Source organism: Dermacentor silvarum, chromosome 3 (genome assembly GCF_013339745.2).
Source record: "Dermacentor silvarum isolate Dsil-2018 chromosome 3, BIME_Dsil_1.4, whole genome shotgun sequence".
In the NCBI taxonomy this organism is placed as follows: domain Eukaryota; kingdom Metazoa; phylum Arthropoda; class Arachnida; order Ixodida; family Ixodidae; genus Dermacentor; species Dermacentor silvarum.
The window spans coordinates 34,988,103-34,999,454 of NC_051156.1; the positions used below are offsets into that span (position 1 = coordinate 34,988,103).

Here is an 11,352-nt window from a genome sequence, read left to right on the forward strand (position 1 = left end):
TAAAACTACTATCCCTACTCCGAATAGCTCTCTACTAATTTGCTATCGCAATCGATGCATCGCTTTTCGGACAAAACTGCGACTTTTTTCCTTGAGAAACGAATGTAATTGTATTTAGTAGTGTTTAGAGCCATGAGCCAGGTACTACACCATTCAGAAATGTTATTCAGACCAGATTGAAGAATTTCGATATCAGCCTGAATGTTAATTGGGCAATAAACAACGCATTCATCTGCATGTAACCGTATTTTCGAAGTAATTACATTTGATATGTCCTTAATGGAGATTAAGAGCATCAACGGGCCTGACACCGATCCCTGCGGTATGCCAGACGTGACAGGAACTGATGACGCTTTCGAACCGTTGACAATGGCAAGCTGACTACGAGAAGAAAGGTAGCTTAACAGCCATTTAAATACATTTTCAGGAAGACCAAGGTGGGCTAGCTTGTAGGATAAGCAACAATGACTGACTCTGTCGAACGCTTTTCTGAAGTCTAAGAATACGCAATCCACTACCAATCCTTTATCAATTTCAGACAAAAGGTCGAAATGGAATTCAACCAGTTGTGTGTCACAGGAGAAGCCCTGGCGAAATCCATGCTGGTTCTGGAAAAAAACACCTGTGCTCACTGAGATGTTTAGCTGTGTTGCGTTACAAAATGTGCTCCAGTATTTTTGGTGCTTCACATAACAGATAAATTGGACGGTAATGTTCAACATTATTTTTAGATCTTTCTTTAGTAACCGGTACAACGTTTGCAACTTTCCATTCGTCTGGAAGTGTTCCCATTTTCAGCGAAAGTGCGAACAGAGAATGGAGAAGGCGACTCATGGGGCGTGCACATTCCTTCAAAGTGCGGTTCGGTATCATGTCTGGGCCGTTTGCTTTGCTGGGCTTTATGGCGCTGAAGAGGAGGAAGATTCCTTTTGAGAGAGCAAAATTGCATGCATCGGTTGCATTACTCGGTTAATATTCGGTAAAACGGCACTATCTGCGGGCGAGTCTACCCGAAGTACTGATTGGAAGTAATTATTCAGGACGACAGCTATGTCTTCATTATCCGTAATTGTTCCATCCACCGTGAGAAAATGCGGTATACCTATATCTTGTTTACGATTACTCGGAATAAATTTCGAAATTAATTTGCTGTTACTTTTTATGGACGATCCCATACCCCCGAAAAAGATTTTTTTGGCTTGAATTTTGCTCTTGAAAGAACACTGAAGTCCAGAAATTTTATCTAGGAGGGCAGCTGATTTGACCTTACGAAAGCGAACGAATAAGCGGCGTGTTGCTCAATCAAAGTTAGCACTTTAGATCTCAGGAGCAACCATGCATCGTTGACGTAATGACGACTGCATTTTGCGTCAAACGTGGAGTAAAAAGGTCTAGCTCGTCCCGGATGGCGTCGGAATTGCCTTCATTGTAGAACTAGACTTTTCTTTGCGACTGCTTACATTTCTGCCAAGCGGATACTTGAAAGAAGATGTAGCTATTTTGTGGTAGCTTATGCGAGGCACACATGTAGTATCCTTTATAATTGTGGATTCATTTGTGAATAGAAGATCTAGAACGCTGGATGAGCCTGAGCACACCCTTGTCGGCTATAACACACGCTGAGATAAGTTTAAGCCGTTAACAAAGCTTCCCAGGCCGTCGTGTAATAGTAAGTGCATGAAAAATGTGGGTTCTTCACGATTACACAGTACATCCGGAACATTAAAGCCACCTCCTAGCAGTATAATATCATTTTGTGTCGTCATAAGTTCTTCATACAAGTTTACTATGCGCTCAGCGTTCATACCGGGTGGTTTGTAATATGACCCTGCTGTAAGCGTTCTTCCGGTTGACAGCGAAATGTTACACAGTGCGACTTCAAGTTTCAAGTTTCAAGTTTATTTGTTCAATGTTAATACAAATTGTGGGCAAGCACTGTATGACCCCTTAGCCAAAGGCTAGTAGTGGGGTCATTTACAAATATGTATTAGTAATCTTGTCAGTGACACTTTATAGCACAAAATAAATATAACGAACACATAGAGCATATAGAAAAACAGTATAGAATGAAAGGAACACTTGGTTAGTACGGCAAAAAAAAGATCTCGTTTGCAACTTAGCATACAAAACATATTTGTAAACTAGTACATACTATTTGTCGCGTACATGCGATGAACATATTCAGACAGGTTCCGCGGACATTTGCTGAAGATAGTATTTTTTTAACCAATGTGATACATTTTTGTTTTGTTTTGCCTCAAATGGTAAGTCATTCCATATTTTTATGCCAATAAATTCCACTAAGCTCTGGCCATATATATTTCTTGTCGGTGGTATATTGAAGTTGCAAAAAGTTTTATTTCGTGTTGGGCGAGCAGGCATACGTAATATTGATACATGAAATGGATGATTGTTTGTTATGATGCTATTAACGCATTTGACCATATTTATTTCTCGCAAAGAATTGAAGGGCAGTATTTGTAATTTGACAAAGATTGGTTTACTTGGTTCATTTCGCTGAGAGAAAGTAATGGTGCGGATGGCTCGTTTTTGAAGGCGTCGAACAGGTTCTAGGTACGTTGTGAAAGTCCATGCCCATGACTCAATACAGTATATTAAATGAGATTGAATAAATGAAAAATACAAGATGCGGAGAATGTCTATTTGAAAATGTTCTCGTGCCCTGAGAAGAGCATAATTGCCAGATGCTAGCTTTGAGCAAAGGGCTTCTGTGTGGAGTTGCCAGTTTAGATTTTTGTCGTGAATAACGCCGAGATATGTATATGAGTCGGTGCGTTCGAGTAGACATTGGTTTATAGACAATGAGATAGAATCACTACTGACTGTTTTGGAACGTGAATGAAAAAGAGTATATTTTGTTTTTTTGGCATTTATTGTTAATTTATTTGCAAGAAACCATTCAGAAATCTTAGAAAGCCCTATTTGCGTTTTTTCTTCTATTTCCTTGATGTTGTTACCTGTGATTATCAGAGCAGTGTCATCGGCATACATTAATACATTAGCGGACGTTAAAATCTGGGGTAGATCATTGATATATATTGTAAAAAACAAGGGACCAAGCACAGATCCCTGTGGCACTCCTGTTCTCAGATGTTGAGGGGATGAGGTTATCTTGTTTATTTCAACGATTTGGTTTCGATTGTGAAAGTAACTACGAAAGAATTCAAGTACGTTGTTGCGAAAGCCATAAGTGCTTAGCTTATTAAGTAAGACATCATGATCAACTGTGTCAAAGGCTTTTTTTAAATCGAGAAAAATAACTGCCACTAGTTGGTTATTATGAAGCGCGTTGTTTATTGCCTGTGTTAATGAAATTACTGCGGTAGACGTAGAATGATTAGGTCGAAAGCCATGTTGTTGCAGACTGTATTTTTTTTAAAGAATGTATACGTTTAGCAAGAATTTTTTCGAAGATGGTATTGATAACACTTAGAACAGATATGGGGCGATAATTAGATGGGTCAGATTTGTCTCCCTCTTTGAAGATTGGGGTGACCTTAGCAGTCTTTAACGCTGACGGATAGTTTCCCGTGTGCAATGAGTTATTGAATAAGCGGAGTAGTACTGGACCCAATATAACAATGTTTTCTTTGACTAGCCTCACAGTTATGCCATCAGGTCCTGCTGTTTTCGCAGTGCTTAGATTGTTTACAGTAATAAGTATCTCCTCCATATCAATGTCATGCATAACAAAAGAATTAACTATAGGGGCGACAGAATAAGTGGGCAAGGTATGATCAGGAAGCATTTCTGCTAGACTAGGGCCTATGTTTGTGAAATACGTATTAAATTTCTCAACAGCACTTTCTGTTAAATTATCAGGAAGAATGCTCTGCTTGCTAGACTGGGAGATAACTTCATTAACAATCTGCCATATCATCTTGGAGTTACCTGCAGCTTGTTTAATCAGTCCTGAGTAATAGTCTTTTTTTTCGCTTACGCAGTGCCGATACTGTTATATTGCGGGCTTTTTTATACTCACTTAAGTAGTAAATATTGCTTTTGTTGTGTGTCCACTTATGGTACCAGTAGTCTTTAGCCTTAAGCAGGTCTAATATATGATTTGTCATCCATGGACAAACAGGTTTATCATAGGAATGCTTCAGAAATTCACGTTGGCTATTTTTTAAAATGTCTTTTAATACCTGAATTAAGTTCGAGAATTCAGTATCGACATCATTATGATAAATGAGGTCTGTTTTGCATGCCAACAGAAGGTTCCGAGCATAAATGTAATCAATTTTCACGAACGTCTTCCTACTATTACATTTTTCTATAACAGGGATTCCTACTTTGACGAATATTGGCAAATGGTCCGAGATAGGTTCTTCAAGAACGCGGGTATCAACATTCGTAGATATGTTTGTCAAGACGTGATCAATTAAAGTTGCCGAAGAAGAAGTTACGCGTGTTGGTGTAGTGATTAAATTACGGAATTTATAAGACTGCAGGACATTTGTATACTCAGTGTGGTTTGTATTAATAATGTCAATATTTATGTCACCGAGGATTACTACGGGAGTATAGTTTTTTACTAGTAATATGAAAATCTCCTCTAGTTTATCTAAAAAATCAGGTTTGCTTGAGCTCGGTGGTCTGTAAACCACTCCTACTACAACTGAGCTTTCTAATCGAATAAACAGAGTTTCAATGTGTGGTAGGCAAAATGTAAGATATGGTATAACAGAAAATCTTAGTCCGCACCGTACAAAAAAAGCAACACCACCTCCACGAGAGGCTGAGTCACGCGTTTCTGATACTGTTTTGTATCCAGGAATACATACCTTTTCGTTCTTTTTTAACCAAGTTTCTGTAGTAGCAATAATATCGCTTGTCTGTTCCTGTTGTGCGATAAGCGACAGGAGTAAGTTCAGGTTTTTATTTATACTGCGTACGTTGTTGTAAAATACAGAAAAATCATGCACAGTTTTTAATGTACTATCGTTAGCCATGATGACTACGTCATACGTCAGGCATACGTCAAAAACATCGCATCATGCTATTTTTGCCAGATCTTCCTCACAGGTTACATCCACTACCCTCGCATTTTCACTCTTTCTCATGAGTATTTTGCCGTCGGAAACCCAAGCAAATTTCCATTTGTTTTCCTTCTAGGCTTGTATAGCTTTCCCGAGCAGTATCTTATTTTCTCTGCAGAGGTGCTCGTTTATGAAAACGGGCGTGTTTTCCACAAAACCAAGCATGGAAGCATTAAGTCGATGTTTTTTCGCTGCTTGCAAAAACATGTCACGTGAGGATCTGGACCTGAACTTTACTACAATATTTGCGGGTCCACTTCCTTTTGTCGGTACCCGATGAGCAACGTCAATATCACTGCTGGTGTGCTCTATTTCTAAGCACGTAGCTATTGTTTGGATTGTTTTACGAAGATCCTCGTTCGACATGAATTGTAGATTGGCCAACTTGGTAAGTCATTTTCAACTAGCACGAAAACACCCCCACCGTGCATGTTTCGGTCAGTTCGGCACACAGTGTATTCCAAAGGGAAGACGAGGGCATCTGGCACAGAATCACCGAACCAAGACTCGGTACCAATGATGATGTTAGGGCGATAAAGGTGCTATCGCAATAATATGGTACAGAAGAATTGTGGTGCATTGCGAGCCGTGTATCACATTCCTTCATTCCCATTCCACTCGCTACGTGCCGTTGACGAACATCGTAGCTCCCAGTGTCGACCCCTTGTTTACTGCAGTTGCTGGTGCTGACGGTGTGCGCCCTTCCACACCCGCTGTGCCCTGCTCGGCTGGTGTACGCCCGCTTTTTGCGTCGCCGGATATGGTTGGAGGGTGGCGGCGTCCCATCGGGGACGTCCCCCGCCATGACTTCCACTTTGGTCGACCACTTTTCCGTGACTCGGACCTCGGATGGCCACGACTCACCCGCTAGGAAGAAGCAGCCCCAGAATCCTCCTAAGAAGCCCTTGCCCACTGCCAAGAAAGGGTAAGTGCGCGCCTCTGTAGTATGTACAGTTTGCTTCTTTTTTCATACCTTCATCTGCCGTGCCATTATTTTTTCAAGGGATTTCTGTGCCTCTTATGTTCCACTTCAGGCGCACTCTCTTTTTACCGTTTCGGAGTCAGTTTCTCTGTATGGTCGTTCTTGCTCAAGTGGTCCCTGTTCGGTAACAAAATTGAGGACTTCCGTACCTCGGTGCCCTGAAGCTACTACGGTAGTGCCTATCAAGGTTGCGATGTCCATCTGCCAAGTGCGGCTTACCCAGCCGCGTGACGCAGTCAAGCTCGCAATGTTATCACGCCGACCTCGCCTGTGCATGGTCCCACATGGTAGCATGAGTGCTGCATCAGTACGTGAATTTAACCCACGAACACACGGACTAAATAAAGAACGCGACACTTCGCTGAACACGCAACAAAATATTTATTGGAGAAAGAAAACGAAGGCTATATGTATGTATATTTACGGGTCATTCCATGCTAACTGTTCCAGCATTGGTGCTCGACCATTTGAGATCTTTTTTTAAGTTCTAACTGCTTCAGTAAACACAAAACAGTATTGTTATTTATCCCGAAAAAAAATTCACCCGCGGTAGCACCACCGGAACTTATATCTAAGGGCATACAAATATGATTTATAAAAGGCATTTGGGAAAACCTTTTTCTTTCGTCAAGAAAAAAGGACCAATTTTATTCAGATGAATGAAATGACGTCTCATACCTAAAAGTATATCGATTACCACTTAAAATACCATCTAAAAGTATTTCCATACATAAGAGTATAATCGATTGCCATTTTTTACTGTTTTTTGCGACGAAAAAGAACAAGTTTTTTTCTTATTTACGAATACTGCTTTTCCAGAAAGTGAGTTTATTTACCCATGAGGCGTACTTTGCACAATAAATGGTTTCAGATGGAAAAAGAGCGCAGTAGTGCGCATAAATAAGTGCTGATAAGTATGAGACAAAATAATTTTTGGCTAGGTTTATCCGCAAAATGAACACTGAGGTGGTCTTGGTGCAGTGTTCATTTATTATGGTTGCCAAGTATTTGTATATTTTGTAGAGCTTGATACGTCGCCATGCCTCCTGAGAGTCGGTAAGGGTGAGTGCTGGGTGAGGAGGATAAGGGTAGCATGAAAGTGTTGGTGTTTATGATATCGCACCGCTTGTGCAATTACTTGCAGTTGTGCGTGCTGAGGGGAGCGAGTATGTGCTCTATAGGAGTAAATGAAAGATTTTAGTCGCGATCTAGGAGGGCGATGACGTTCCCTGCGCAAGCACGTTGGTAACTGACAATCGCGTCCACAAAGTCGATCACTTGTTGTGGTGGGGCTTTGGCGATGAGCTTCTCGTTGAGCTTCGTTTTCTACATCCTGCGTTCTTGGTTTCCGAGCGAGGCTCTTAACTGTTTCCGTACCGCTCCCGTTGGGTATGTTTAGCCCTCTATCGATGCTTTGAAACGCCGCTTTTGAGACCTTCCGCGCCGCTCACGGACATAATGCGCTATCGGACGTGAAGGAGGAGAACTATATTTTAGTTTTCTAAGCAGTTGGTTTTTTTTTCCACCAAGCGGTGATTTTTAAATGCGCTCCGAAGTTTCGCGATCGTCTAAGCAGAACGCAAAAATCCCCGGCTCCGGAAACAGCGCGCGCGCTTCGGGAGATCGCAGATATCGCGATTCCGCTGGCTCTGCGGCTGATCTTTTCGATACATCGAATAGCAGCGAGTCAGGGGACGCTGACTTTTCGTCAGACTTTCAGTCTGAAAGTGACGGCGCAAACAAGCCCGGAACATCGGCGGCCGCAGCCAGGCACGCCCAACTGTAGTGCTTGCAGTTAGATTTTTGTAACGAAATACCTGTTCAATGAAAAATTAATATTTTTTCGGAGATAGTGCCTAATATAGGGCAATAAATTTTGTATATCTCATAATTTTCGTAACATTTTTTTTCTTAGTAGATACCAAGCGTGTCTTTACAAACCATTTTAATTTTATCCCACAATCTTGATTTTAACAATTTCAATTTTTTTATGACAAACATCGGGTTAATAAAACTTTTATGCGTGAAAAGTGCATTCATTTTGCTTTCTCTTTACATATTACAGTAAAAATTGACTGTAGTAGTTCCTTCAGAAAAAAAAAGAAAACATCTGCCGTACATACAAGAAACACCTATTTTCCTTATGGTAGGGAAAGAGTTCAGCGCCGGCTCCTGCGTTGAGCATCGGTGTGCCTCGGTGTCGCCGTAACCGAGCGAACGCGGAGCACAGCGGGTTCTGAAATACGAAGAGAGCGCGAGGAGTAAAGTGGAGGAGGAGGGTATGGTGAAAACGTGAGAAGAAAAGCGTATTGCTGCTCTGCGGTGACGATGGCTACGAGATGGCACCAGAATAGCGCGCGTCGTCATTTCACCGATGGCATGCGGCGAGCGCGTCCAGCGGTACTATACAGTGTGAAAGAAGCCCGCGAGCACAGGCAAAGTGCCTCGAGTGGCCAGTAGCGCGGAAGTTTTGCGTGGCTTCTATGACGCTCGGAAAAAAAAAACATTTTTGTGCATTGATCAACGGAAAGCTGTATCGGGAGTTTTTCATGTTGCTCTACAATTTTCTCATTGACACTATTCATCTAATTGTTATATTTGAAAAGTTTAATGTATAATTGAGAACAATTATGTAATTAAGCGGAATGTAAAAAATAATCTGAATATCTTCAAGCAACGGCACAGAAAGCTGCATTGGTTCTGTTCCGCTACGCGGCATTTGCATACATTTAAACCTTGGTGCATGATAGTCTAGTGAATCGCGCCCACGGCCACGCGGCCACGCGCTGCCTCTCGCAATCTCCCAATTAGCGAGGCAGTCGTGCTACACTTGCCTTCGTTTGCAACGTGCCGCACGCGACAGATTGTCCGCGCCAGCCAATATACTGCGAAATGAAAACACGCTGCGTTCAAACTTCGCATTACGGAGTATCTGTGAATTTTTGTTCGGGTCTATGCCGCGAGTGCCCAAAGATGTTGGCATGTTTCGTTGGTGTTTTGTGCACCCCTTGATGGCGCAGAGTACTTGAGGCTTTTCACTATGCTACCCCCGGCGACGCCATTGTAAGGTGAGCGGTGCTTCTGCGTTATTTTATGTGCCGGTCTGGAGAAGCTCATCATTGCGACGAAGATGTAGGTGACGTTGGGCATACAAGCCTCAAGCCGCAATATTTCACACTTCGTGAGGAATTGATATGGGAGCTAGGCGATATCAAAAAGTCACAGGCCTGCGCGGCACTCGCAGCACAGTCGCAGCGTAAGCTGGTGGAGCGGCTCAAGAGTAGTGTAAAGGAAAGAACAGGAGACAGAGACACAGCACCCGTTCACTGGGCCGGCTGTTCTATTCCCTTCCTCTTCTTTTTCCCCTTTTCCCCCGTGTTACCGAGCTTGTGCTTCCGCTTCATTACACTCGGCCACACTGCATTTTTGAAACTCAGTGCACAACCACATCAGATTTGTCGGTGGACCCTCTTCTTGAGACGAGCCACGTGGACGGCGAAATTGTTCTTTCTTCTCCTGTCCAAGGTTCCCTGTTGATCCAGAGTGCGAACACGCCAAGTGTTCTTCCCCAGGCGTTCTGTGGTCACAAAGGGACCCTCAAATTTCGCGCAAAGCTTCTTGCCCGGTGGTCGACTACCTCGTTGGACCCACACCTCATCTCCTATCTGGTACAGCGGCGCGGGACGATGGCGACGGTCGTAATGACGCTTTTGAACGTCTTGGGCTCTTGCGGCACTCTTGCGAGCTTCTTCTCGAATATTGCGGCATAATGTCTGTCGCGCGACGGGGCGTCCAAATCTGATCGGGGTATCCAAATTGAGCGCGTTAAGGCGGGGTAACTGGCCATCATATGATGGCATATCCATGCCATCAATCAGGTAATCGAGAAATCTGCGGAGTACAATCAACCTCTCTATATGGCTTTCATAGATTATGAAAAGGCATTCGATTCAGTAGAGATATCAGCAGTCATAGAGGCATTGCGTAATCAAGGAGTGGAGGAGGCATACGTGAATATCTTGGCAAATATCTACAAGGATTCCACAGCTACCTTGGTTCTCCACAAGAAAAGTGGAAAGATACCTATCAAGAAAGGGGTCAGGCAAGGAGACACAATCTCTCCAATGCTATTCACTGCATGCTTAGAAGAAGTATTCAAGCTCTTAGACTGGGAAGGATTAGGAGTGAGGATCGATGGCGAATATCTCAGCAACCTTCGGTTTGCAGATGACATTGTCCTATTGAGCAACAATGGAAAGGAATTACAACAAATGATTGAGGACCTTCATCGAGAAAGTGCAAGAATTGGGTTGAAGATGAATATGCAGAAGACAAAGATAATGTTCAATATCCTGGCAAGGGAACAAGAATTCAGGATCGCCCGTCAGCCTCTAGAATCTGTAAAGGAATATGTTTATCTAGGTCAATTACTCACAGGGGACCCTGATCATGAGAAAGAAATTTACAGAAGAATAAAATTGGGTTGGAGTGCATACGGCAGGCATTGCCAAATCCTGACTGGGAGCTTACCACTGTCGTTGAAAAGAAAAGTGTACAATCATTGCATTCTACCGGTGCTAACATACGGGGCAGAAACTTGGAGGTTAACAAAGAAGCTCGAGAACAAGTTAAGGACCGCACAAAGAGCAATGGAACGAAAAATCTTAGGAGTAACGTTAAGAGACAGGAAGAGAGCGGTGTGGATCAGAGAACAAACGGGGGTAGACGATATTCTAGTTGACATTAAGCGGAAGAAATGGAGCTGGGCAGGCCATGTAATGCGTAGGATGGATAACCGGTGGACCATTAGGATTACAGAATGGATACCAAGAGAAGGGAAGCGCAGTCGAGGACGGCAGAAAGTCAGGTGGGATGATGAGGTTAGGAAATTCGCAGGCGCAAGTTGGAATACGCTAGCGCAAGACAGGGGTAATTGGGGATCGCAGGGAGAGGCCTTCGTCCTGCAGTGGACATAAATATAGGCTGATGATGATGATGAACTGGCCATAGACTATTTCGTACGGCGATGTCCCAGCTGAGTTCTGTAGTGAAGTGTTCATTGAGTAAGCAGCAGCCTGGAGATGTTCGTCCCAATCTGCTTCTCCCGGCTTACTATTTCTGCAGTAGGGAGCCAAACGTGCTTGAATTGTCTGATTAGCTCTCTCCGTCAGGCCGTTTGCTTGCGGATGGTACGCTGAGGCATAGTGGTGCTCAACTCTTGCATGGCGTAGGTAGGCACGGAGTTCGGAGCTGCGGAAGGTGGGTGCCCGATCGGATATTAGTTTGGTCGGAAGACCATGCCTCAGTTCA

The 11,352-nt window shown here is 43.2% G+C and overlaps 1 protein-coding gene across 1 annotated transcript in view; it reads left to right on the top strand.

Annotated features, from left to right (window-relative positions):
- The window catches only part of LOC119444292 (uncharacterized), a 49,337-nt gene extending 43,348 nt beyond the window's left edge, over positions 1–5,989 (top strand). The window contains exon 6 of the mRNA XM_037708715.2: positions 5,738–5,989. Within this exon, the coding sequence (XP_037564643.1) occupies positions 5,738–5,989 (252 nt within the window). The remainder of the gene's footprint in view (positions 1–5,737) is intronic.
- Positions 5,990–11,352: the final 5,363 nt, after the last annotated feature.